At 42.0% G+C, this 25,538-nt stretch overlaps 6 protein-coding genes across 7 annotated transcripts in view; 2 read left to right on the top strand and 4 right to left on the bottom strand.

Moving 5' to 3' along the window:
- LOC108630835 (disintegrin and metalloproteinase domain-containing protein 10) overlaps positions 1–13,380 on the top strand; it is a 35,523-nt gene extending 22,143 nt beyond the window's left edge. The window contains exons 5-18 of one of the 2 annotated variants that reach the window (XM_018034358.2): positions 4,471–4,714; positions 5,562–5,696; positions 5,896–6,083; positions 6,356–6,496; positions 6,629–6,753; positions 7,083–7,211; positions 7,408–7,576; positions 7,913–8,082; positions 8,144–8,311; positions 8,379–8,506; positions 8,589–8,703; positions 8,775–8,909; positions 9,015–9,054; positions 9,278–9,532. In XM_018034358.2, the coding sequence (XP_017889847.1) occupies positions 4,471–4,714; positions 5,562–5,696; positions 5,896–6,083; positions 6,356–6,496; positions 6,629–6,753; positions 7,083–7,211; positions 7,408–7,576; positions 7,913–8,082; positions 8,144–8,311; positions 8,379–8,506; positions 8,589–8,703; positions 8,775–8,909; positions 9,015–9,054; positions 9,278–9,438 (2,048 nt within the window). In that variant the 3' untranslated portion in view covers positions 9,439–9,532. Of the gene's footprint in view, positions 1–4,470; positions 4,715–5,561; positions 5,697–5,895; positions 6,084–6,355; positions 6,497–6,628; positions 6,754–7,082; positions 7,212–7,407; positions 7,577–7,912; positions 8,083–8,143; positions 8,312–8,378; positions 8,507–8,588; positions 8,704–8,774; positions 8,910–9,014; positions 9,055–9,277 lie in introns of both variants that reach the window. The other variant, XM_018034357.2, reaches the window with a different exon arrangement.
- On the bottom strand, positions 13,359–14,939 carry LOC108630515 (meiosis-specific nuclear structural protein 1). The gene is made up of 5 exons (XM_026818315.1): positions 14,686–14,939; positions 14,127–14,629; positions 13,858–14,055; positions 13,633–13,771; positions 13,359–13,575 (listed from the first exon to the last, which is right to left on the bottom strand). The coding sequence occupies exons 1-5, from the start codon at positions 14,927–14,929 to the stop codon at positions 13,385–13,387; spliced, it is 1,275 nt and encodes a 424-aa protein (XP_026674116.1). The 5' UTR covers positions 14,930–14,939; the 3' UTR covers positions 13,359–13,384.
- Positions 14,940–15,032: 93 nt separating this feature from the next.
- On the bottom strand, positions 15,033–17,782 carry abs (ATP-dependent RNA helicase abstrakt). The gene is made up of 9 exons (XM_018033900.2): positions 17,602–17,782; positions 17,255–17,525; positions 16,847–17,192; positions 16,629–16,762; positions 16,226–16,545; positions 15,857–16,157; positions 15,621–15,770; positions 15,367–15,549; positions 15,033–15,283 (listed from the first exon to the last, which is right to left on the bottom strand). Exons 1-9 carry the CDS (start codon positions 17,629–17,631, stop codon positions 15,147–15,149), a joined length of 1,872 nt encoding a protein of 623 aa, XP_017889389.1. The 5' UTR covers positions 17,632–17,782; the 3' UTR covers positions 15,033–15,146.
- The window catches only part of fbl (pantothenate kinase 3 fbl), a 12,643-nt gene continuing 4,346 nt past the window's right edge, over positions 17,242–25,538 (bottom strand). Inside the window, exon 12 of the transcript XR_003389881.1 lies at positions 17,242–17,254. The gene's annotated coding sequence lies outside the window, so the exon portion shown is untranslated. The remainder of the gene's footprint in view (positions 17,255–25,538) is intronic.
- On the top strand, positions 17,909–21,777 carry LOC108630635 (galactoside 2-alpha-L-fucosyltransferase 3). Its single transcript, XM_018034040.2, has 3 exons — positions 17,909–18,231; positions 18,899–19,520; positions 19,579–21,777. The coding sequence occupies exons 2-3, from the start codon at positions 19,057–19,059 to the stop codon at positions 20,117–20,119; spliced, it is 1,005 nt and encodes a 334-aa protein (XP_017889529.1). The 5' UTR covers positions 17,909–18,231; positions 18,899–19,056; the 3' UTR covers positions 20,120–21,777.
- Positions 21,857–23,603, bottom strand: Gas8 (Growth arrest specific protein 8). The gene is made up of 7 exons (XM_018034032.2): positions 23,431–23,603; positions 23,103–23,364; positions 22,776–23,036; positions 22,551–22,718; positions 22,406–22,492; positions 22,133–22,342; positions 21,857–22,072 (listed from the first exon to the last, which is right to left on the bottom strand). Exons 1-7 carry the CDS (start codon positions 23,586–23,588, stop codon positions 21,857–21,859), a joined length of 1,362 nt encoding a protein of 453 aa, XP_017889521.1. The 5' UTR covers positions 23,589–23,603.

Here is a 25,538-nt window from a genome sequence, read left to right as displayed (position 1 = left end):
CATGCCAGCATTGTTTAAGTATATGTATAGCCTATACATCCGTAAATGCATCAAACGTTAATTGTATCGGATGTACGAGGAATTAAAATGGAACTTCGAAATCTCGTAATATCTCGTTATGAAAATCGCAACGGTCGAGACGCTTGGTACAAATCACGGTTGCTGCCGCGGAGACTGTGACAAAACTTTTCTAAGGATGTCCGATTCGACTAGTTATCCTTGAAACAGTTCCCTGGCTGCATCCTGCCAACCGCCGGAGACTCTCACTCTATTCTTTTCGTCCCTGTTCTCTGGCTGATTATGCGCGGTTGCACAATATTATCGTTTATCTTGCACTTTCAACAGTGAGACTCTCGAATTTGCCGGAGAGAAGACGAATAGACACTACTGCACGGAGACCGTTCCCTGTATTATGTATTAGGTTAGCGAGCAAATTCAGCGGGGCTTTCTTTTAAAGCTCGGATAGCCCGACACCTTACCTCGTATTCCGCTCCGTTCTCTTTTAACTCGATCCCAGCTTAATATTCAGTTACGCATTCTTCTAGGACATTTCATCCCTCCTTCGGTACCATTCGATTCCACGCTAATCGCATTACGGGAACACGATTTCGCCGGCCAGGAAAAATAATTTCACGCCAGACGAGACGATCCCCGGAGAATGGACTTTTTAAGGAATTCGCGGACGAACCCGCTGCGACTTTAATCTAATTTTCTCTCGCCAATTCTTTTTTCCACGGGCTCGCGTTTCCCCCGTGACTTTTACCCGCACAGTGTCAAATGCTATATGAATTATTTTATGAAATATTCTATCAATCGTAAAGTTGAAACGCTGTATGAATCGATTTATCAAACACTGTGTGAAGCATTGCGCCAATAATTTCATCGGTCAGTGTGTTAATGTTTATTACAGCTGACAGTGCATGATGCAAATGGATTGGAACTGGAATTGGTTCAAATTAGCCGACGTTCGAGACGACGAGGTGGAAACAAAAGTCGAACGAACGAGAGAAACTCGACGATTCCTCTAGCAATCTCCGGGGACCGTTCGCCCACCTCCTTCATTTTCCATTTATGGAAAATAAGAAGAAGTGGATCGATTTCAACTCATTTGCATAAATAATGAATACGATATTTCATATATCAATTTTTGCAACGTTTAATAGAATTGACATAATAATGAGAACGATATCGCGCGTTGGGTTTCGCTATTGTCAGGAGATTCGTTGACTCCTCTGTTTTCCTCCTCAACAGCCTTGTTTTTGCGTAATGCAAGTCGTGTGTAATTGAATTGCGAAGACTTACACCTCGCTATCTTAAGACTTCTTACGCTTAATGTCCCCGTGAAGGTGAATTTTTAATACTTGACTTACCGCACTCGATGAAAGCTGTGCGCTCATTTTTTTCTTTATAAATGAGTTACGTAAATCCATGGTAAAAGCTTAGCAATGAGAAGTAGCGAGACAAACAGAAGTAATAAGATAGAAGCGAGGTTACAAGCAAAATGTAATGCGACTTAATGAAATAATCAGATTAAAGTATGATGCGGTTCGGTGATGACAGTTTAAGTTGCACGTGCTAATCGGCACGTATATTAATAATGACGTATATACGACGTATAATCAGATCGTACGCGTGATGTATCAAAGCGACTTATGCTCCGACAATCATCAGCTACATCAATTTCATCTGATCGATTGAATAATGATCGGGTTTCTTTCAAACAAATGCTCGTTATATGAAGAATAATTCGTTGAAAGGATAGAAATTCATAAAGTCATAAAAGCTGCTCGGGGAATACGAGGGTTGGCTTTATCGATGATCTCGAGGCGAGTTACTCGAGCATTAAGTAACTTTTCCCCCCCGCGATGAAAATACGGAATGTCGAGCCGGGATCGTTTGCAATCGACACGCTCGTACGTATCGTCTGGCCGCGATACAGGCCGAATTAAATAACGAACGGTATTCTTTGTAATCTCAATATCGACCTCGCGTCCACGCGTCCGCGACGATTTTTCTCTTTTTTCCTCTTTTTTCGTAGTATCCCCCCTTTAGATCGCGTGTCCGCGTAGTACACGGTCTGTTATTTTTCGCTCGGAACGAATGGTATCGACTATGTGTAAACCGACGGCCAGTCCAATCGAGGCGAGGCCGGGGAGAGAGAGAGAGAGACAAACTTGTGCAAGACTTAACGATATCGTTTCATAAACCATTTCGTGCGCGGCACGTTCGTTTTAAATGGATTTCACGGTGGAAGCTGCGCGCCGGAGTTCAATATGTGCTCCGTAAAAACGAACACGCGGCATCTCTCTTCCGATCGAAATCCCCCGGCAACATTTTTCCTTTCATTTCAACGTTACTGCTCCAGCTAATAAGCATCCTCTCCAGCCACGTATTTACCTACGTCACGTCATTGTACCGTATCACCGCAGCGGCGTGTCATTATGAACGTCGAATCGTTGTACATAAATTGTATACCAAAAATCATGTTATCATACGTATACAGGGTGTCCCAGAAAAAGTGTTAGAACCGAAGAGAGGTGATTCTGAACAACAATTTCCTTTGCCAAAATGCAAAGTGACGCATGGTTTTTAAATTATTAACGAAAAACACTAACCCGTTTGGCGCGGGCCCTACGCGTATTCTCATTGGGGGAATCACCCTTCTTCGGCTCTAACACTTTTTCCGGGACACTCTGTATACGATCGTCGATGTGTACGACACGCATACAACGATAATAAGGAACTACGACACGCGACGATGGTACGAGGCAGAATTTGTATCGCATCGGTTAATGAGCATCCTCTTTCCCGCGGTGTCTCTTTCGCCGGTCGGCCGTCGACATCGAAAGGGGAAATTTTCGATTCCCGCTTAAATGGTAATTTCATCCGGTCGTAGTTCCGCATCAAGAGCTAGCTTGGATCGTTTGAGCGGTAGAACCCTTTGTTCAATCGTTTCCTTTGTTCGAGGGGGTATCGATTAGCATGAGGGGTGAATTTATCCGTCCCGGATTCCCGTCGAGGGATTTAAAACACTTAATTGCAGGGAAAAGCTTCGGGATAATTCATTCGTTCTTCCTGTAGGAAGGTCTCGAGGAATTCGGCCTTTTGTGTGTAATCGGCAATTAGCCGGATTTCTTTCCCGGAGCCGGTGAAAAATGCTAAATTAAACGGTACCCGCGGTCGTGTATCATCCGATTAATTATGAGGAACGTCCGAGTAATTGCTGAACGAGCGTCGTTAAGGAGAAAATAAAAAAACGGACGGGGGTAGGAGGGTGCCACTCGGAGTGAATTATGTCAAGAGTATGGCGCTGCGCCACGTGCTTCCGACTTTTATTTTTCGAATACCATTTTACCTTTCGTCTCTCCTTATTACGCACACGATTAAAAATCTGGAAGTTCATTTTCCGCAGTAAGACCGAAGTTCGACGACCCAGTTTCCCAGCCCGTAGGCCGGCGGGGGAGGAAACCCACCACCGGAAATTATGAAATCGTCGAAACGGTGTAATTCCCGTTGAAGACGACGGCTATGACGGAAACGGATAGCTTCCCTCGCTCTTCTTTCCCGGCGTCTGTCCCGTTTTGTTCCCGCCCCGTTGCTTCGCGTTTGCTTCACCCCGAGACAATTTTCGATTCCGAGAGTTTGCCTCGGAAATCTATCGCTTCAACCGGAAGCGGAGCCGTCGACGAGAGCCGGGACGGAACGAAGTTATCAGGCGAGTTCTCCGAATCTAAATAGAGAGGACGATTCGCTCGATTTCCGTGCGAACAGCCGATTACACGTACAAACTCGCTCGTCGCTTTTAATGTTAATAAAGCGAAACGATAAAAGCCAACCGCCGAAGGAGAGCTGTTTCAAAGAAATACAACTTCTAAAAGATCAATCTTCTTGTCAGATGATTAAAATCACAATCTGAAAAACAGTCAAAGCCTCGTAAAAGCACGTACAACGCAAATTAGATTCTGAACCGAGTTCAAGGATGAAAGGTTCTGTTCTCGTATTTCGAATCCAGTATTTTGTTACGAATTTTCGGAACTCTGCGAAATCGTAAAAACTTGCGTCTTCTCCGGGACCGTCGAGGGTTTTGTTCGAACGCGCGCGCCACCGTAAAAAATATTTTCGCTCGCTGTGGAAAATAAATTCCCCAGCGTGCTGCTTATTTTCCCCGGGACGCTGTGATACCTCCCCGGGAAAGAAACGATATTACGTCAATAACGCGAGCCACCGTGGCCAATTCGTTGCAACGAAATGGATAAAAACGTCGATCCACCCGCACCGATAAATTCTCTCGACTTCCGAAGCCTGATCGTCTTTTCAGAATATGTTCCACTAAAAAAAAAAGAACGATTTTAATTCGGAAGGATCATAATTAGATTGTAGATTTTGTGGAAAAAGAGATTGCAATATGCGACGTACGTGTGTATTTTAAAAACTGATTTATTCAATCCAGCAATTTCGACTTGCTTACAGAGGACGAGAATGCCTTGGTTCAAGGGGTCGTAACGGAGGACGGCCTGTTCGACGGGACTGTCGTCACCGGTTTCGAGGAATACTACATCGAACCGACTAGCAGATACTTGAACAAAGAAGAGGACACCTCTCCTCCGTATCACAGCATAGCTTACAGGGCCTCGGACGTGTTAACGCCACGGAGGACGTTTCCTTGCGCCAGTCATCATTTGCATCAGGTTGCTTCTCACGGTTCCGCGGAAAAGTGAGTATCTTCCTTCCGATCGTGTGATTCATCGACTAATGATGTCAGCGGATGCCTATTCCGGAAAAAACATTCGCACTTTTTATGAAAGGAATCTCATACCTCAGTATATTCTTAGTATTAATTATACATTAAAAGTTTCATTGCATTGAAGCTCTGCACGTCTCACTGTTACTCCATTGCACGTTGTACATTGAATTTGAGCAGAAACTTTTGCCAGGAAGTAGTGTTTATGGAAAACGTTGGTTCATTCAAATTGCATGTTTGCGAGGAAGTCGAGCCGAGGAAGGCCAAATTATAGGAAATGGTAAAGATTTTCGAGTCGCGCGTCGCATCGTCGACGTGTCGCAGACGGTCGCTCGTTAATGTAACAGGATAACGTCTCTAAAACAGCCCGGGCAAATCGTGTTACGTTAACCAACGACGAAAATGGATCTAACGAGAGACAAGCCCCGTTGCCCCGAACGTCTGCGCCGTCTGAGGTTTATCAACTATCCACACCGGCTGCTCCTTCCACGTGCTAATTTCGTTAGCAATTTCTCCGACGACGCATTATTCGCCGGATGTACGTATGTACATACGTGGGAGCCTCGCCTGGAGGTGATATAACGAGCTTTAAACCGCGGATCTTCAAACGTTCCCGGACGAATCGTTGCCAATTAATCCCGCGCGTACTAAACTCGTGGACCCTTTGCCGCTGCCTCTGCAGTTTCCAACGATCTTACGTTTACATAACGGAAGAAGGCGGTTTAGTTTTAATCCGATCAACTAATTTTTTATCAGCTTCGTCGAGCTCTTGCCGGGTTTTTCCTTGCAACCATGCAGACGTTGGTTTATTTATTTCCAGGAACAGCCACAGCAACGACTCGCGGTCTCTTTACGAACCGTTGCTCGGAGAGAGGCAGGCTCTATATTCGAAGGAAAACTCCGCCGCGCGGATTTTAACGTCGGAGAGAGAGAAGACCGCGGCACGTATGGAAACGTGAGTGTCGTGGAACGGTAGAGAAAATCGCGGTGGAATTGTTTGTACGGACGGCCGCGTTTCGTTTTCTCCATCTCGCGATTTTTATGATATCGCGGGACGGAAGCTACTACCCGCGGCGCACGGGATAAGCTGTTTATCCGGTGCGCTGGTAAGAAATTCACGAGTCTCTAGTCCCACCCCGTTTACTCGTTTTCAGAACGAGCGACGGAGATCGTATCGCCAGACATTTGCACAAACGTGCTACCGTCGACCCACGGAAAACTACCTGCATGCTCTACCTACAAGCGGATCATCAGTTTTTCGCGAGATACGGCACGGAGGAGGCTTGCATCGAAGTGATGACTAGACACGTGCAAAGGGTCAACTCCATTTACAAACATACCGGTAAAACGTCGATCATCTGCGTCTATTGAGAGTCATTCCTCTTTACAAATGTTTCGCATTTATTATTACTGAACTACCGATTTTATACATTCATGAGACTATTTATATGAAAGTTACGTTAAGAGCTGAGTGCATATCGCAATTTTCAAACCTTTAAACTGATACGATAAATTTTGCATAAGAATCCGCGGTCTGTTTATTACATGGTGTGTATTTAAAGTCAGCCAGAGCAACCAGGCTGGAGAATTAGACAGATTTATCGCTGTTGGTAGATTTCAACCAGGACGGACGACCAGACAACATCAGCTTCATGATAAAACGCGTAAAGGTACACAGCGAGAACGCATTGAAAGATCCGAATTATCGATTCCCAGGCAACTACGGAGTGGAAAAATATCTGGAGCTGTTCTCCGGTAAATAAATCTTGTTCTACCGTGTCCGCTTAGTCGATTGTTGCGCGCGCGAAAAAGTATAAAAAAAAAGACCTGATCGATCGATCACCCCGGACGATTACAAATCCCTGGCCTTGTTCTCGTTCATTGCAGAAGAGGATTACGACGCGTTCTGCTTAGCTTATATGTTCACGTACCGGGACTTCGAGATGGGAACGCTGGGCCTCGCTTGGACAGGTGACCTGAAAAACGCCGGCGGTGTTTGCGAAAAGAACGGGGTGAGTTTGTTTTCGTAACTTTTTAAACCAGCGCTGCGCACCGGACGCTCGACCCTTCCGCTCCAAAGAGAGACTCGTATAAATTGCAGATTTCATACTCGAGGTCGTATCGTGCGTGAAACACTAGACGTTGCCTCTCAAACAGAATAAACGCCGCTTGTATCTTTTTCACCAAATTGCAAAAGATTTTTCGCGCTCGGATAATAACATAATTGGCAACTTTCAAATCGCATGATGCGCCCGGGCTGATAAAACTTTGCCCGGTTACGAGATGAAAGCTGAGCGAGAACCCTGGAACGATGAAATGTATGATCCGGTGAACTTTGCAGCACTATCGCGGGAGCATGAAGTCGCTGAACACCGGAATAGTGACTTTACTGAATTACGGCAAGCACGTACCACCCGCAGTTTCTCACGTCACCTTGGCCCACGAGATCGGCCACAACTTCGGCTCGCCGGTAGGTCGCCCGAATTTACTTTCACGCTACCGGATGACATACCGCTACCCTGTCTATACTACGGAACAGACGTTTTTCGCGTTATGGCGTAGAGGGTGGACAAGGATATGTGGGAGTTTGACGTTAGCCTGTTTTTCTAGGACTGTCGATATACACCTACGCGTATAACACCAGCCGGCACTTTACTTTGTTTCAGCACGATCCGGAACAATGCACACCCGGCGGGGAGGATGGAAACTTCATTATGTTCGCTCGTGCTACCAGCGGCGACAAGCGTAACAATAATCGTTTCAGCCCGTGTAGCTTGAGTGCCATAAACCCAGTTCTGAATAGCAAAGCTCGTTCTCCGAAGGGTTGCTTCACCGGTCAGTTTCCATTGCTCGTTATTTTTACGCCTCTTCATATCGAACCGCTCTCCGTCAACGTGAATGCCTATCATTTCCTTCGTATTTTCTAACGTTTACTCTAGTCGAATTATAGTCGAAATTTCTCGAGGACTATTCACGCGCGCGTTAAACTTTTACTGCGTTTTCTATGAAAACTTTAAAGACTATAGAGCGGACAGATGGGCGGATTGACGGTACATAAGTAACTGCCACTCTTCATAAAACGGAACTTCATTTCCAAGTTTTATAACCGACTTGTCTTTATGTCGGGATCTCTTCGTTCGAAACGTATTTAGAAATGCTGTATTTCTGTAGAGCCGCAAATCTCCTTGTGCGGGAATGGAGTCGTCGAAGAGGGCGAAGAGTGCGATTGCGGATGGGAAGAAGATTGCAGGGATTCGTGTTGCTTTCCCCAGCGTCGTTATCCACCGGCGGGTGAGACACCTTGCACACTGACACCGGAATCCATCTGCAGTCCTAGTCAAGTACGTAAATATTTTTCAATCATTTTTCTGAACATTTCGAAAATTTCTTGTCGCTCATCAGGGTCCTTGCTGTACCGGCGAGTGCAAATTGAAGTTCGGAGACAAGTGCAGGGACGATAACGGATGTCGCGACGCTAGTTTCTGCGACGGTAGAACGCCTTATTGTCCTCCCTCCATCAACAAACCGAACAAAACAATCTGCAATCGAGAGTTCGTGTGTTTTATGGGGGTGAGTGCTAGGGACTTGAACGGGGTAGAAAGTATGTTCGGTGTATTATTTTTTTCTCGTTTCATAGGAATGTACGGGCAGTATATGCCTTGCATACGGTTTGGAATCTTGCCAGTGTATCCCAGGGCCAAATGATCCGTCGACGAAGGCTTGCGAGCTCTGTTGCCGTCTTCCCGGAGAGAATCAACCTTGCTTGTACGATATTAACCGTAGCCTCCCGTTTGTGCGTGCGTGCCGTTAAAAATAGATATATTGATGATCGATCTTTCGTTGATAGGTCATCCTTCGATTGGAACTCCCCGCCCTACGACATACCGGACATGTTCTCGAAGCCGGGAACTCCGTGCAACGACTACAATGGGTACTGCGATGTCTTCCAAAAATGTCGAGAGGTTCGTCCAGGATTTGAAGACTAATAAATCCATATGTATCGCAATTTTGTTTAAAAAATTGTTTGTCACAGGTCGATCCAAGCGGTCCTTTGGCAACCTTAAGAAAGCTTCTCTTATCCGACGAGAGCCTAGCTACTTTCCGTCGTTGGATCATTGATCATTGGTACGCAGCCGCTCTGATCATTTTGGCTGCTGTATCTTTACTGGTGAGTATCACTGCCTGGGACAATTACTTCTTGTCTCGCATACTCTATTCATAACGAGAATGTTTAATAACGATACGTTTATTACAATCTGTACTTGTACATCAGATACGATCGAGGAAACGCGCGAATACGAAACGTGTTGAGAGTAAGTTTAGGGACGAGCGAACGTAGATTCTGTTACTCGCTAGTTATCGTTCAACGCTATTTGGATCATTTCAAATCCTTCATGTATTAAACACGCAAACGTAATTGCAAACCGTATCGTAGTTAACTTTTGTCAAACCATCGCTGTGAATTATGTATCCGGTAACAGTAGGACAAGACCTTGCGTCACGTTTGACGGTTGACGAGACCGTTTCTGAATTTAGGTGGCGAGCATGCGGTTGCTGGGCAAACAGCCGGATCTGAAGCTGAAGTCGGTCACAATAATACACAGCTCGACAACGGAAACGGTGCGTCTTCCGCCGGAGGGAATGGAGGGGGTCACGGTTCATCCGCCGGCTGTACGTGCGAAGCTGCCGCTCAGTAGAAAGGTCAGAGAAAAGAGACGGCACCGGAAGCATAAGGATACGCACGGCAACGACAAATCCGTCAAGGACGCGTCGAAGAAGAAGAAGCAGCAGCCGCAGTCGCAATCGAAACGGACATCCGCGAACGTCGCTGAGGAATTCGCTAGGAAGAGGTCGGCAGACGCGACGGCAGTGGTTCAAGATAACAAACGGAAGAAAACTTTTTCAAATAAGCAAAACTCGAACGCGAACGCGGTCAGTAGTAACGCGGACGAGAAGAGGAAGCGCAAGAAGCAACACAAGAAAGAAGTGATAGACTACTCCGCGATTCAAGCCGAGAAAGAATCGGAACCTAACGCTGACCCTAAGAGCAAAGTTCGTTCCTGGCTATTAGCATCTTCTCAGTGTCGACCGGAAACAGAAAGAACGAACGCGACTGGTTTACCGAAGAGCAAATCTACTCCCGTGGGTCTGACCAGCGCTGGAGCCAGGCTGCCTACGACCAGGCTTCAAGCAACTTCCAGGACCAGAGCGACGGAGGCTAGGGAGATCCAGAAGCTACCGGTTAATTCTCAAGGGATAAGGAAGGAGAGAGCGAAGTTACAAGTGGTGTACAAACCGCCATTCAGATTTAGTGTGAAATTACGGAAATCGGATAAGGTCGCGCAGGTTCCCGCGTTGCCGAACACGACGCATGCCAATGGCAGGCCTAAACTACCGAGGACTGGTGTTCTTTTGAGGACTGCAAAGAAGAAGGACAGAGTCAGAATTGGCAGGGCCAGGCAAATAGCGCCTACGGGAATCGGTAACAGTGCGAGTGATATACCTGAACCGGCCAATTCTGATCTCCATACCGTTCCTTCCGACCTAGAGGTGTTATTGTCCGAGAGCGAATTTCTCTTCTCGGACACGTGACGGTGAACGAGGGACATAGCGAATTCGCTTAGAAGAAATCGTTGTAGAATTTAATTTGTATCGATGGAATCCCGTCCGACGAGGTCGCGAAGAAAACTCGTTTATATGCCATCCCGTGGTCACAGCCTCGGTTACAGTAACAAGCAGAATCATTCACTGGGGTGAAGACATTACGCTGAGTGAAGAATCAAAAAACAGCGATCGTTGTTGGTGAAGTGGGAAACTATAGTCAAATGACTGCTGAACGTGTTCTCGTGAACGCAACCCCGAGTGAGCTTCTTCCGTTCTACAGTGCTGGAGTTTATTTTTTTACGGGTACCGTGTAACCGAGAGAAGTACACGCATACATACACATACGGCATACGCTTTCGCTCTTCTTCATGTCTTCCTAGTAATTAAGGCGACAATCTTGTGTCGTGCGTTCAGGATAATTGATGCCGTGAATCGCATAATAATCGATCATTGAAAACGACGGAAGTGCTAGCAGTCGAACGACCCAAGCCAAGTTTTTCTTCTTCCAAAGAAAAGGGGCCAAATTCAATTAAAGGAAAGAAAGACTAAAGCGCGCATCGATGTACGCGCCTACGTGGTGATGATTTGCTTCGTTTTCTCTTCGAAAGCACTTGATTACGATTCATTTGCGATCGCAGCTTTACACAGTTCAGGGATCAGCGTTCGATCGATGCGAGAGGCGAGTTTTTAGCGTGATGTGTTATCGTATTTTCGAGACGATAAGAAATTGAGAGAGAAAGAGAGCGAGCGAGCGAATGAGAGAGATACTTAAAACTGTTACTATGTCGTGCCTATCGTACACCGCTGTTCTAAAACCTGGGAAGAAAGGGGATCTCGCGGTCGCAAAAAGAGAGAATTCTTTTTCATTTACCTGGCAACGATGATCGTGAGACAAACGGGAAATCGGCAAGCAGTGCAAATCTTGGTGGCTTGATCACTCAGAGAACCGCACGACACTTCCTCTGGGAAAAAGGCGCGAACATTGTTAGATGACAACGCTATCTTGCTGTTTTCAGTTTGTTTCAACGATCGTTTGTCCGTTTCGTTTGCCTCCACCTGCTGTTCATCTAACGTACTTTTCTGATGGTTCCTATTCGCCGGCAATTCCTACGTAACCGCGGTGTACACCTTGCCGGGTCATTTGCATTTTCCAATGCGTAAGTGATGATAAAACTCGTTGGACTATTTATATTTTTGAGACTGTATAAAAAAAGAGCAAGGATACGAGAATTACGCGTTCTTTCGCTAAGTTTTCACGATGATCATCCTTACATTGATACCCTACGGTGCTGTTAGTCAATATCGAGACGATTCCGTGCCCATAAAACATTCCCGAATCGCTTTGTAAGTCTTGTTGCGTCCGACTCGAGTCTTAAGTTCCTTCGGATCATTCCATTCCGTAAAGGTATTGTTGTTTTTTAAATACTCTAGCTTTCTTCGAATACTCTTGTTATCTTGGTCCATCCCCTGAAAAATCCCATTGAATCACAAGTATTACACGGGATGAAAGGAACTGTTGATACTTGCGAGGAGAGAATAGAATGTGTTTCGTATTGCGGTCCCGTTCTCCATCGGGACGTTAATATTAACTGATGGAGGTGGGTAAATCTATTTTCTCGTTGTTCATTAAGAATTATGCGATGAATACTGCCATAAGTTAGAATATGGAAGGAACACGCTTCATTTGCCCGCCTCCGATTAAACAAATAGAGTATTTTGCCTGTTGCTGCGAATACATGAACAAAAAATCCGCTTATGTGTATACATACGTACGTACGTGTACTTAAATCATAAGAACATGTGATTTTACTTTTACATATACACGTTTAGCAGTCGCGCGCGGACGGTTGCTACGATTTGCGAGCGATTAATATATTTAATTGACCCATTGGCCTAATGTACTATCTAAGCGATTATTAGTTCGCGGAGACCATTTTATTGGATAGGAAATACTATTTATTGAGCAAACTGGAAGAATAGTGCGACTGCAGCTCTTTCGAACTTGTTACGCTTTTCTTATCTATTTTCATTAGTTTCTCGTCGGAAAGAGATTAAAAAGCCACGTAGAGTCGTGTTAGTTGAACGAAATAGCAAGTCAATGTAGGCAAATGGGTTGTCTAAGGAAATGTGATTTTACTTTTAAGACCAATCTGTATTAAAACTCGTGGAATTTACCGGTTCTGAGCCAGTGGCCAAGTCGCCTAAATAATTCGTTTGTTATTTTATCATAACATTTTACAGGCTCGTTACACATGATCAGGTTCACTGATAAAGGAGCCATAGGTCAGAGCCGTTCATCGATAAATGATTCGATGAGTGAGGGTATACATTTCAAGTAGCACGTAAGGTATAAAAATAGTAGAGAAATTATATCAGCATATCCAATTTAAAAATGTTCACGATCACTCGTGAGATCGCGAGTATGTGTACGTGTAAAAGAATTTCTCACACGATCTCAGGAATACGTTTGACGAGTTCATTTCACGAATTATTATATGCCGTTTTAACAATAGACGTTCGTTTACTCGTTGACATTTATAAAGACCGATCGATCGGTCGGAATTAATTCTTAAGCGACTATGGCGACTAGCCAGTCACCCGGAAAACTAACGTTTTTACTCATAGTCATTCCTAACGCTCGGGTGCTTCTTATTTTGCTACTTAAACCCCTCCTTCCGTTATGAAATTGTTTAAAAAAAAAGGAAATGGCACGAATTAAAAATATCAAATTGGAAGCGAATCGCGAACGGGAAGGAGGTGAAGAGTAGAAGAGATCGCTCGAGAGATTGCCTCGACTGCCAAGAAAAATCTGATCGGCAGTACTCGTTAGTTTAGAGCTGTTCCCGTCCGATTTTTCGATACCGGACACCGGCGAGGCGAGACTGTTAATTTACCAAGTACATTAATATCCGATATAAGATGGGGCTGCTGTATTTTTACACGGACTTTGTATAAACGACGAAGAGCCACAAGGGCGACGTTTCGCCGCATCGTTGTATATATCTGTATACCAATAAACCAGACGTAGAGTTACACACTCTAATTGTACAGATCATTTTTAATGTCTTGCGATTTGAACGTTTGAAAAGTCGATTCCGAGTAGCACTTCACTTTACGTTTCTCGTCAGTTATGAACGGTCCTGTTTGCATCGGTATAGGCTCGGCTTCCTTCGCGCGTTGTATCGCCTTCTCCGCCATCATCTCCCGCAGTTCATTTCTGTATTGAACGACTAGGACGAGAAAGGATGTATACTTTTATGTTACACACGTTTGACTCGTGTAAATACCATTTCGTCGACGTGTTTGCTCCTTTATTCTCTCAGCTTCCTCTCGCTTCTTTTGTTCATCCGCTAAATACTTAGCGAAAGCAGCGTCGATCGCATCCTCCTTCGCCTTCTTCTCAGCTATGGCCTTCTGATTCCTCGCCTGTTATTTCACACCTTTCGACAATCATTTCCTGTTTATCGCATGCACGTGACCGATCTGATAGCAGGAAACGATTGTGATTTTACCATTTCTTGCCGAAGCTCTCTCGCAATGCGTCTCTTTTGCACTGCCTGCTTAACCATCTCCTTCGACAGCTCGTCATCTTTCTCCGCTAAATACAGCTCGCGGCAGAGTTCTTCCCGTTCTAGCCGCTTCCGCTCCTCTTCCATCAACTTAGCCATCAGCTTTTCCAGCACGACATCCTTTACCGCCTGAGTATCGCTCTAAAGAAGGGAAACTTGTTCCTTTTTTCAAGTAAAAGTTCAATCCACGATGAATGAATCTTTTGACAAACCTTCCCCTCTGCCTCCTTCTTTTGCTGAGCTTCCTTTTCAGCGATTATACGTGCAATCTCGTCGAACTCCTGCTTCAGAACTTCCCTCCTCTTCTCCTTCCAGATTTGTCGAGCCTTTAAGAAAGCGTCTCTTTCATCTTGCAGCAGACCGGCAGTACCTTTCTTCGCTTTCTCCGCCTCCAAATTCTCTCTATGTAGCACTTCCCCGACCTCCTCCATTATCTTCCTCTCCCGATGCTTCTCCTCTTCCTCCTCGCGAAATCTACGTTGATTATCGATCATCTGATTTTGGAGATCCCGCTTGTAATTCAGTTTTCGTTCATGCTTCTTCGCCTCAGACTCCTCCTCGTAGTTCCACGGGCAGGACAACGTGGAAGGCAGCACGTCCTCTCCTTTCCTCGGCGTGCACAGTTCCGTTTGTACCTTTCCCAACGCTTCCATCGTAACCACTGATGCAGTGGATCTTTCCTTCTGTTTCTTGTAAAACTCCTGGAGCTCGAAATCTGTATCGCGATATCATTGGAATAACCATAGAACGACATAACAAGAGTCACCTTACGTTTACGGCACGAAAGCTCCGCGGCTAATCGCTGCATGCGTTCGTGTTGACGAACTTTCGCCTCGGCCACCTCTTTATCTCGTTGCACTCTGGCTGCTTCGGTTGCCTCCTTGCGTTCGATGTGCAGTCGACGCAATTCTCGCTTCTTCTTGGATTTCGTTTCCATCGCTGTTCGCCGCATTTCCAACTCCGCTTCTTTCCGATCTTTAATCCTCTGGGTACTTTCCTCATCTTCCTTAATCATTTTTATTCACTTCGATTTGCAACACGTAAACGTAAACGTATCTCGAGTCTGCCAAATTAATCAACGAAACATAAAAGCATCACGGTAGAAGCAGATAAATATATAGCTTCATTCATTTATTAACTTGTAAAACTATTTACAAAATTGTTTGACGAAAAATATATAAAAAGAAAGATAGTTTAAAGATATGTACAGAATCTTTCGGTTCGAAACGATTTCAATAATCAGCTGCATTACTGGCCAAATAATCGCGGCGTCCGATATTAGATGCCTGTTTGTTTTGGATAGCTTCCAGTTTCGGACACTCCGTAATTCTGTGACCAAGACCACCGCAATAACTGCATCCACGCTCGTCTGAAATGTAACGAAAGCGTAAAGTTTATTTTCTGTAATAATATCTTCGATAAAAAACGAAGTATAAACGTGAATAGCGTTACCTCCCAAATTGAGATATTTCTCGTTCTCTGAACAGAGTTCCAGCAGAAACGGTGGGACCTTCTGTTTCGCTTCCATAAGCAAATGTTTCAAATCCAGCAACACCGACTCGTCATTCGCTTTGTTAATAAATGTTGTGGCTATTCCAGTTCGCCCAGAACGACCTGTTCTTCCGATTCTGTGTACTGCATGTTAAAGTTCATATCTTAATAATCGGTTACTGCTTTAGATATTGACAGAAACTTAGATTTATTACCATAATTTTCAACGTCATCTGGCATATCGTAATTTATTACGTGTTGCACATCAGCGAAATCGAGACCTTTCGATGCTACGTCCGTCGCGACCAACACGTCCTTCCGACCTTCACGGAAAGCCTCCACGGAACGCGATCTCTCTTCTTGATCTATACAAACAAACATTAATTAAAATATTTGAAATGAACTTGAAAACTGCATAAACGATACCTCGCTTCCATAAAATTCGATGTACCTTTTCCACCGTGTATTGCCACGGCTTCAACGCCTTTTAACAATAAATATTCGTGGATAGCATCCACATCTTGCTTCTTCTCGGCAAATATAAGCACAGGCGGAGGAGTTTTCTGTAAGCATTCCAATAGGTACACGATTTTAGCCTCCTGTTTCACGTATTCGACTTCTTGCACCACGTTCATAGACGCCGCTCCTGCGCGACCGACGTTAATCGTCACTGGCTTCACCAACGCTGAACGCGCAAAGTTCTGAATCTTTTTCGGCATAGTCGCAGAAAAGAGCAGCGTTTGCCTCTGGCCCTGTATAAAACATTGAATTTAGTCCAATATTTTAACCGGGAGAAATTACTGGAATTAAATATACTCACCCTGAAAAACGAGAAAATAGTTCGCACGTCTTCCTCGAAGCCCATGTCGATCATACGATCGGCTTCGTCCATACAAAGATAACGGCACACGCTGAGTTTGACCATCTTTTTGTCTAACATATCCATTAATCTTCCCGGAGTCGCTACCATGATATGTACACCCTTGTTAATAACTTCCAAGGATTCTGATACAGGCACACCTCCGATCGCTAAACAACTGCGTATTTCAGGGCAGCCTGATTGTCGTAAACTAGTCGTATAGTGCCGAATGATGTCGTAAGTCTGTTTGGCCAATTCACGCGATGGGCAAATGATTAAACCTAGAGTCGAAACCATGGTAAAAAATTACATCTTCATGTTCATTAGTTTCTATTTTCAAATGACAAATACTATAAATATATACCATATGGTCCTTCGTTTCTCACAAATGGCATAGCCACTTCCTGTTCCAAACAGAACATTATGAGAGGTAAAACAAAAACCAATGTTTTACCACTTCCAGTAAAAGCAATGCCAATCATATCGCGACCAGATAATCTATAATACATCACAAACAAGTAAAAATGAATGTTCTATTTCATCATGTAAAAGATAATATTACATGTATAAGATAATACTTACACTGTAGGTATCCCTTGAACTTGGATTGGTGTCGGTTTGACAATACCTTTTTGCTCCAAGCCATTTAATATCCCTCTATGAAATTTCATCTCCTTAAAGCTCTTCAACGGTGGTGGAACATCATCTCCTTCTACTAAAATTCTAAGCTTTCTTCTAACTCTCTCATGCCTTGCTTCTCCAAGAGCAAGAATCGCTCTCGGAGGTCTCCAACTAGTCTTTATTGGATCCTCATACTGAATGCCCTTTGCTAATTCAGCTACACCCATCAAAGCTTTGTTCTCTGCCACGCTCTCCAAAATTTTCTCCTCTTCTTTCAACTGTTTCTCCATAGCACTTTCCTTTTTAGCTGCAATATTTAATCAAGCAATTGTAAAATCAAGCACCTTCTTAAGTACAATATGTACATACCTTCTGCCAATTTTTTCAATTCAGTGTGTTGATCCAGTAAGGAAATATTCGATTTCCTTCCCCATACTTGTCCATCGTCATCATCCGCATCATCTCTTTCATTTTCGCTGCTACTCTTTCCAATGATAGCAGCAGCTTCGTCTTTAAGCTGTCCAAGCTTACCAAGCTTAGCCAGCTGATGTTTCTTACGCTCTTTGACTGGCACGTAAGGAACATAATCGTCATCTGTTTCTACAGGACTGGTTCCTCTCTCATCTTCTCTTCTATATCTCTGTATTAATTCATTGTTTAATAAAAATTGAAACAAGATTATGCTTACAACGTTAAGAAAGTGACAGTACACAAACCTTTCGTGAAAGAGTTTCTCTTTGTTCCATCGTCGTGTCTTTAAATTATTACTTTCAGAATTAAAATCTCATATTTATTTATCTTTTCGTACTCAAGCTGAGCTGAGAATAGGCAAGCTCTTTGTTATTAGCAGAATGAACAGAAAGAAACATGCAGAAACAGGACCCGTGAAACTGAACGTGTGAAAGCTGGGGGCAGCACTAGCGCAATACTAATATGGAGCTATGGAGAGGGAACACGCAAAACGCGGGCGTGAGCACCCTCCGCTCTGTTCATGCGTAGTTTCAGTGACGTCATTGCCGAGATAACATCCCCCATCCCCTATTTCAAGGATGCGAGATGCGAGTGCTCCCCGTTGTTGACCGCTCAGCATCGGTTTGCCCAAACAGTTTCGTGAAGGAGACAGGCAGAACGTTGCTTTAACACGGAAGATGAGTGTACTGTGATTATTCGCATCGAAGGAGCGAAATTACGTTTATATACGAAGATCTCGTGTGGATACGCAACAAGCGTCAATGCACGAGATACTGATCGATCTTTACGAGCAAACATGAACGGTAGAAGTAAAGTAACAAGCCTCGTGAATAGCTGTAGGTTTCGAATGCGATGCCAATCATTTCTCGGGACAGGTGAGTGGACGTTAAAATATAGACATCATGATAATAATTTTTTAACTCAAACGTAATCCGATCGTTCGACTCGGACTTATTGTTACCGTACTTGTTTCTCCGAATAATTTGTATCATGATTTCAACCTTTTTTTGACACTTCAGTGTAAGTATCTTTTATTTATGATCTTCAGTTTTGTACATTTTCGCTGTCCGGATTTATGCGAATAGTAAACACTATTCTTGTATAGTACATGTATATATAATAGCTAATGTAATATTTAAAAACTCATCATCACCACCTGTTACTATTATACTTACATTATACTGCCATACATGACATGTAATATATAATTTCGTTAGTTTTGAAATAAACAAACGTTTGTTAAAAAGAATTTTAATGTACGTATGTACCGTGCTTTGTATAATAAAACCTCGCTAAATTAGCAGCTTCTAAATAAAGTACGCTAGGCCATGTCCTTTTCACTGTCTGACCAACATCGATTTGTACTACTTATTTTAGATACAGCGAAGCGAAAAATGATCAATGCCTTACAAAGCCTTTTTCTGTTCGATCATTTCTATTTTTCATCATTACTTATTCAACCCACATCCTGTTATCATGTACAATTAACAATTACACAGAGGCGTGTGCTGTTCAATAAAACTAAATATTATCATTGCAAAGATGTACGACGAAAAGCAAAGGACATGGCACATCTGTAGATACAAAATGCCGGACTAGTGGAAGTTGAAGAGTAGAAACTAAATAAAGCAGAAAGCAGTAGAAGATAGAAAAAAAGAGTTGATCGAATACGTAGTGACCACAGGAGTAAATAAAGGATAATGAGTCACGCTCAGCAGCATGTACTTGCAAGCGCAATAGTTCTTGCTCTGATAGTGGTCTTCTGCATCCATGTCTTCCTGTTCCCTATGTACACATCCAACCCACCAGCCCGTCTCATCAAAATCTCGACTTACGAGCAAGCCCTGTGCCGCACGACGTTGAAGAACATCAGAATACCGCCGGAGTGGAGAAATCCATGTCCGAAATATGGAATAGTTTCCGCGGTCCAAGGTGGTAGGCTTGGAAATCAGATCTGGGAATATGCCTCTGTGTGGGCAACGGCGAGGAGAACAGGCTTGGAACCGTTTATGCCACGCTGCATATTGAAAACCCTCGAAGAGTACTTTGTCAATCTCAGTATACCACCCCTCAGCTACATCGGAAGATGTTACTTAGACGTTAGCCAAGTCGTGAACTCTTTGGGACAGTGGAACAGCACGGAACAGAACATCATTATACCAAGGTGAGCCGTTTCGTTCGTCGTGAACGATACCATTTACTTTTTTTTGATAAACCGACAGACACGCGGCGTACTGGTCCCTCATACTGGTGTGGTTGGATGATGTACGAAGAGAATTTACATTTAAGCCAAATTTAAGAGCTTACGCGGAGAATGTGCTGAGGGAAGTGGCCGAGGAGTTCGAGTTGCCCGAACCAACGTTTGTGAGCGTGCACGTGAGAAGAACGGACTACGTGGACTACTTGTGGCAAAAGTTGAAGGTCCGGCCCGCTCCGGTCAACTATTACATCACGGCAATGGATTACTTTATCGGCAAGTATAGAAACGTAGTCTTTGTAGTGACTAGCGATAACATAGTTTGGTGCAAGTATAATTTGCATAGCAAACGACATAGAATCAAATTCGTATCCGATATGGATGGAAGAGGTCCCGGAAAGGACCTCGCAGTTTTATCGGCTTGCAATCACAGTATTATAGATTACGGTACGTACGGCTCGTTCGGGGCGATTTTAGCCGCGGGCGAGACCGTCGTGTACAATGTAACGACATACTTTTCTACACTGATTGCCGAAGTTTTGCCAAACTGGAGAATAATGAGTTGAACGAAAATCAAAAGACATTCCATGGATCTCAACAAATAATTCATATATGTACAAATACTTTATTGGGAATACTTTTTATACAGAGTGGGTTTCGTTCGTTTTTACAACGCGGAGATATTTCTTTCGAAATTGAAACTGCTCAAAATTTTTCTATGACATATTTTATTAAGTGCGAGCCTTCAGACTTCTTATTTAGTATCTCGATATATACACAGACGAACCGACAAACACATAGTTATTTATTATCTTCGATAGTTTACTCTCGTATCTTTTCAATAATATCTAAAGAAGACAAAACCCAAATGAAAGTGTAGCGTTATATTTTACAAAGTTTATATCAAAATGGTATGAGTGGAACGCCGATAATCGCTTAGAGACACTATGCATAGTTTTTCACTTAATTACGGCACCAGTAGATGTGAGAAAAATGCTAGAGAATCCGTGCACTTCGAATAGTATAGCTCTAAAAGGGATATACAGTAGGAACCTAATATAGAAGAGGGATACAACGGAACAATGGACCACTAATGTCTAAATAAAAAACAGATACTTATTTTTTTTACTACCTATGATTCATATTCAATGTGGCTCTGAGAAATTAAAATAGATTCGAGGTATTGCTTTGACACGACGAACCAATGAACTGAGCCTGATATCTAAAAAAAAAAGTAATCTGCGAGGGAGGACTTTATACAGTGGTCGCGGTGTTGACACAGGTTTTTGGATATTCATACTATTATTCCCGACATCATAATTTTTCGACTACTTATTCCGTGATATGACGCAACAATCGAAAAATGGAATCTAGCTAAATCGCATTACGTGTTTAGAATTTAAAAGACAAAAATACAATCGTACTTGCAGATATACAAAAACGAAAACCATGTAACAATTATGATGTACAATGATTTCAACTGTGATTCTATTTCTTATTGTGCCAAATACTTAATATACGTATAGAAATGTGTGTATATATGCATACGAATGTATAATTATGTGTGTCTACAAGAAAATATAATACACGCACTTATTGATAAGCGTGTCCAGGTATACATTCTGAATAAGATTGTGTATCTATACAAAATACCATATAACATTTCTGTATGTGCAAGACGAAACGATCAGTTTATTTCTTCACTTAATAATTAAACGTTTCCAAAAAAAAAATCAATAGATAAAGATATTCTCGAGTGAAAGGTATTTTACATAATTTCAATACGTGCAATACGTGTAAATATAAATGTTTGAAATTTATTAACCACGTGACCTGATATATTCGGTTTGTAATATTTTATAAATTATCTAGTAAATGTGTCTATGTCTATATATATATATATATATGTTAATATATCTATATACATATAAAATTCTATACATATATATTATAATATGAAGCATTTTCAAATAATAATCGTGCCTAATAGTTGTTTGCCAACTACAACGAAATGTGATATCGGAGGGAGGCGCGTTACAAGTGATAAAGAGATTAAATAGAACTGGATAGATAAAATTGTGAAAGCATACAACTGTCAGGCACAAAATATGATCTACTCTGTACATTCTGTGATAATTTTATGTAATTTGTAAAAAAAATAAAACGGATGCGCTGAGACTTACCTGTTTCACGAAATAAAAGATATTCTGCGTCGACGGTTACTGCAATTTTTGTCTGCATTAATCTTCGTTTTATTATTTTTACATTTCACTGATCGTTAGTGAAGACAGTAGTCTTATAGACTAAGGGTTCGTAGTTACAAGACCCGCAGGTCCAAATCCAAATTTCGTAGTTATAATCTTAGATCTTAGCGGTTGGAAACCAAGTTCAGTTTTTGGAATCCCGTATTCTTGCAGTTTAGCTTCGTACGTTCGAAGTAGATCATCGTGCGCTTTGCAAACTTTCGCCAATTCGTATTGCAAATCTTGTATCGCGCTGTTCTTTCTATTCAGCATGTTCTGCGAGAGGAAAAAGATTTTAGGATATCCTACAGGAAGCTAGAGAACGAGTAGACAAACCTCTAGTTTCTTGTTCGCCGTAACAACAGTCGTAGGATCTAATTGTGCTGCGGCAAGAACTTCGCTAATTTGCGCTTCACGTTGTTCCAACAAATCCGATAACTTCTCGAGTTTCTTTTCCAACAGAACATTTTTCAAGCCAGTCTTTTGCTGCAATTCAAGTATCGCCGAGACGAATCTTGAATGCAATTCATCCCTCTCGGATTGGCACTGACAAATGAAATTGCGATTAATATGATTACTTTCCTAAAAGATTTCGCATGCAATTTTTACTTTTTCGAAACGCAGTTCTAGTACTTCGTTCTCCCATTTTAAATTCTCGTAATCTTTCGCCGCCATTGACAATCTTTTCTTGGTGTTCTGAAATTTATACAATAATTTTAAGATATAGAAAATAATAGGTGAAAAAGATACTGACGATTAAACTTTGTTTATCTTTTTCGTAATTTGCTAACTGGCGAGTGTAATTCGCCAAAGATTCCTCGTGCGCCTTTACATCAGTAGCATATTTTTTATTTTCGATCATCAACTCCCGTACTTGCTTTTTTATGCGTTCCTCATTACTTCGCATCTCGTCCATTTGATCCTGAAAATTCAGTTTCTACATGTTAACGGACTTTGCTCGTATAGCTACTTATTATACCTTCATACTCTTTATCAGTGACAAGTTGTTTAAGGTAATATCATTGTAATAAGTTTTCATTTCCGCGAATGCTGTTTCGTGGTTTTTAATCAAGTTCGCGATTTGCGTATTTTTTCTCTCCTCTACTTCAGTTATCTCCATACGATGTTTCAAAGTTAGAGATTCATACTGGCTGGTCAACTTCTGTTCGTACTTCTGTTCTAATTCTGCAGCTTCGATTTCAAATTGTTTTATCAACTTGTCCATTTCTTCCGCGTGTTGCTAAATAACAAGAGTTATATTCAGAAATCGTCTTACTGCTAACAGAAAAAGATATTTATCTCATACCAATTTCATTGCTTTTATCTCATTAACATGTGCTAACTCCTGTTCCTTTTGTAATCGTTTCAATTCCCTCTTGTCCTTAATTAGCTCGTTTTCTTGAAGACTATGATCATCTTGAGCCAGTTTAAGAGCAACCATGTGCTCAGCTTTAGTTTCAGACAAATCATTTTGATGCTCGTACATCAAGTGCTTCACTTTCTGTTTATACAATTTGAGCTCTGCGTCATGTTTCTCCGATAATTCTTCTTTCTCACGTTCCTTATTTCTTTGTGAACAAGAGGCATGAATTAAGTTTCAATATACTGACTCCTCTACTAATGTTTAAAAGTACCTGACAGTTGCTTGAGCTTCATCCAATTGATGCCTCGTAATTTCCCAATACGTTCTGATCTTATCTCGTTCGAGTTGGAAGAAATTTCTTTCTTCTCGCTCTCGCTCCATCTCTTCAAGTATTTTGTGAGCGTAAACTTCTAATTGCTCCCTGTTCATTTTCGTTGTGTCTGCTCCATCGACGGTGGCAGGTGCTTTCGCCTTTTTCGGCCCCTAGAAAAATTGCGGAAAGAAATAAACTCGTAGGGCTACAAAGGAAACTTTATTCATTTTATTTACGATTAGAAACGGATGAACTCACCATTCTTACAGGATTGAAATTAGAAATGTGTATCAGAAAAATTAATGTCGATATCGATGTTGATTAAAATGTAGGAATTTAGGAAAAATAATAAATGGTACACCAAGTATCGCAATTATTGTTTTGAAATACAGATATCTTTATTTAATAATTTCAAAGATAAGTATAAAGATCACTACATGATTTCAACACGAAGTTGTATAGCAGTGTTATGACAGAGTAGTTGCTAAGTAACGAAAGTTTACAGTATATTTAAGGAACATGTAGCATACGCAGTACATACAATGTACGCGATACAATAAAAATTTTATTACTTCACAACGGTATTACTTTTAATTATAAATACATGTATATATATATTTACGCAATATAAAAGACAATGTAAACACATTAAATGCATGCAATGTACGTGCATCGAGATACTAATTTGCAAGCCCATTTCGTAATGATGTCCTCTTCCCCGTATCATATGAATGAGAGAAAATTATATTGCTTTCTGTTGAAATGACTTTGTAAACAAATTTGTTTCTCCTCTTTTTATTCCTTTTATTCTCGTAGAATTATACAAATGTTAGAAAAAAACATTTCTCTTTTAAGTACCATAATATACATATTGTAATAAAATTTCTACTTTTATTATTTGTCACGTTGTAAATAATTCTATAAAAATGTCTATCAACATGTTACGTGCGCGCTCTACGTTTCGCTGCCTTATCTATACGAATAAAAAATTTAACGATAAAAACCTGATACACGCAATATACAAATTAATAAAAAAAATGCTCGTAAATAATCTACAAATGTAGCATCTGGCCAATAGAGTTAGTTTTTTCTTGATCACTAGACATTCATTAAGTTTCAAATGAAAAATAAAAATAGAAACGTATTTAACAATGAGATAAATAGCAGTAAGTGGAGTTCTCAACTATAAATATTATTTAGGGATGATTTGTGTCATAAACTGTAAAAAATATTTGGGTAGGCTTCGTTTTTGGTCCATTAAATTTCACAAATTCGTGCAAGAACGTTTGTGCCCACATTGAATCTTTATACAATTATCACGTAACACGTTTAAAAATAATCGTTTACTACACTGTGCTCATGGAGACTATAATAAATACGGTCAGCTCTGGAGATTAATATATCCTTGACCACTTTTTGAAAATTTATGCATATTGAAAATGTAACTGCATATACAACATATACAATAATTCCTGAGAAATTCAATATTACATAATTAAAATAAATAATTAACTTAAATAATATTTCTATAACCATCCTCGTGAAAAAGATTCATTTAAGTTAGAGTATCAAATGGAATGCTATATATATTTGTGACGAACCGTCACGTTACACCCTGCGACCCCGAACACGGCCACCGGCTTCGCTGCCGCGTCCCACGCAGCCGGGAAAGAGCAGAGTCGATTCTCGAGGATATCACGTCCACTCCGAGTTTCGCGCTGAAGACACGTAGCCTTCGCCAAGGTAACACGCTCAGCAGCTCTCGTACCCAGTCGGTGGAAATTAGAACCCCGACTTCCCGCTCCCGCGGACGCACACGGATTTCGTATTTGTGTCAGGAGCTTGTCTGCTCGGAACCTCCAGTTGGGAGGCACGCCGAGGGACCTACTCCCGTCGTTCGAGTCAACCGCGTTTACATTTAGTCTCGCATAGTATTTCACTAGGATATTAGCCTAGTATAGTATAGTATAGCCTAACGTAGCGAATAAGTATCACCCGTCTGCGTCCGCCCTATAGTATATTAGCGTTAAGCACTCCGAAGCGTCATACGCATATCGCGGCGATTC

The sequence above is a fragment of the Ceratina calcarata genome, unplaced genomic scaffold (genome assembly GCF_001652005.2).
Source record: "Ceratina calcarata isolate Rehan_Ccalc_2016 unplaced genomic scaffold, ASM165200v1 scaffold78.2, whole genome shotgun sequence".
Lineage (NCBI taxonomy): Eukaryota > Metazoa > Arthropoda > Insecta > Hymenoptera > Apidae > Ceratina > Ceratina calcarata.
The sequence above is the reverse complement of the archived record's forward strand: the minus strand, read 5'-3'. Positions and strand labels throughout refer to the sequence as shown.

Bases quoted from the DNA above. Each gene is read 5' to 3' on its own strand.
- Gas8 (XM_018034032.2), bottom strand. From the start codon at position 23,588: ATGAACAGGGAGCAATTAGAAGTTTACGCTCACAAAATACTTGAAGAG. The intron at 22,493-22,550 runs GTCAGTATCTTT...TATAAATTTCAG, and splicing joins AAGATAAACAAAGTTTAATC to AACACCAAGAAAAGATTGTC. The intron at 22,343-22,405 runs GTAAAAATTGCA...TTCATTTGTCAG, and splicing joins TAGAACTGCGTTTCGAAAAA to TGCCAATCCGAGAGGGATGA.
- abs (XM_018033900.2), bottom strand. From the start codon at position 17,631: ATGGAACAAAGAGAAACTCTTTCACGAAAG. The intron at 15,550-15,620 runs GTAATAAATCTA...TTTAACATGCAG, and splicing joins AGATGACGTTGAAAATTATG to TACACAGAATCGGAAGAACA. The intron at 15,284-15,366 runs GTAACGCTATTC...GTTACATTTCAG, and splicing joins GAAATATCTCAATTTGGGAG to ACGAGCGTGGATGCAGTTAT.
- LOC108630635 (XM_018034040.2), top strand. From the start codon at position 19,057: ATGAGTCACGCTCAGCAGCATGTACTTGCAAGCGCAATAGTTCTTGCT. The intron at 19,521-19,578 runs GTGAGCCGTTTC...ATAAACCGACAG, and splicing joins CAGAACATCATTATACCAAG to ACACGCGGCGTACTGGTCCC.
- LOC108630515 (XM_026818315.1), bottom strand. From the start codon at position 14,929: ATGATTAAGGAAGATGAGGAAAGTACCCAGAGGATTAAAGATCGGAAA. The intron at 13,772-13,857 runs GTAAAATCACAA...GTGAAATAACAG, and splicing joins GAGAGCTTCGGCAAGAAATG to GCGAGGAATCAGAAGGCCAT. The intron at 13,576-13,632 runs GTATTTACACGA...TTCTCGTCCTAG, and splicing joins GCAAACACGTCGACGAAATG to TCGTTCAATACAGAAATGAA.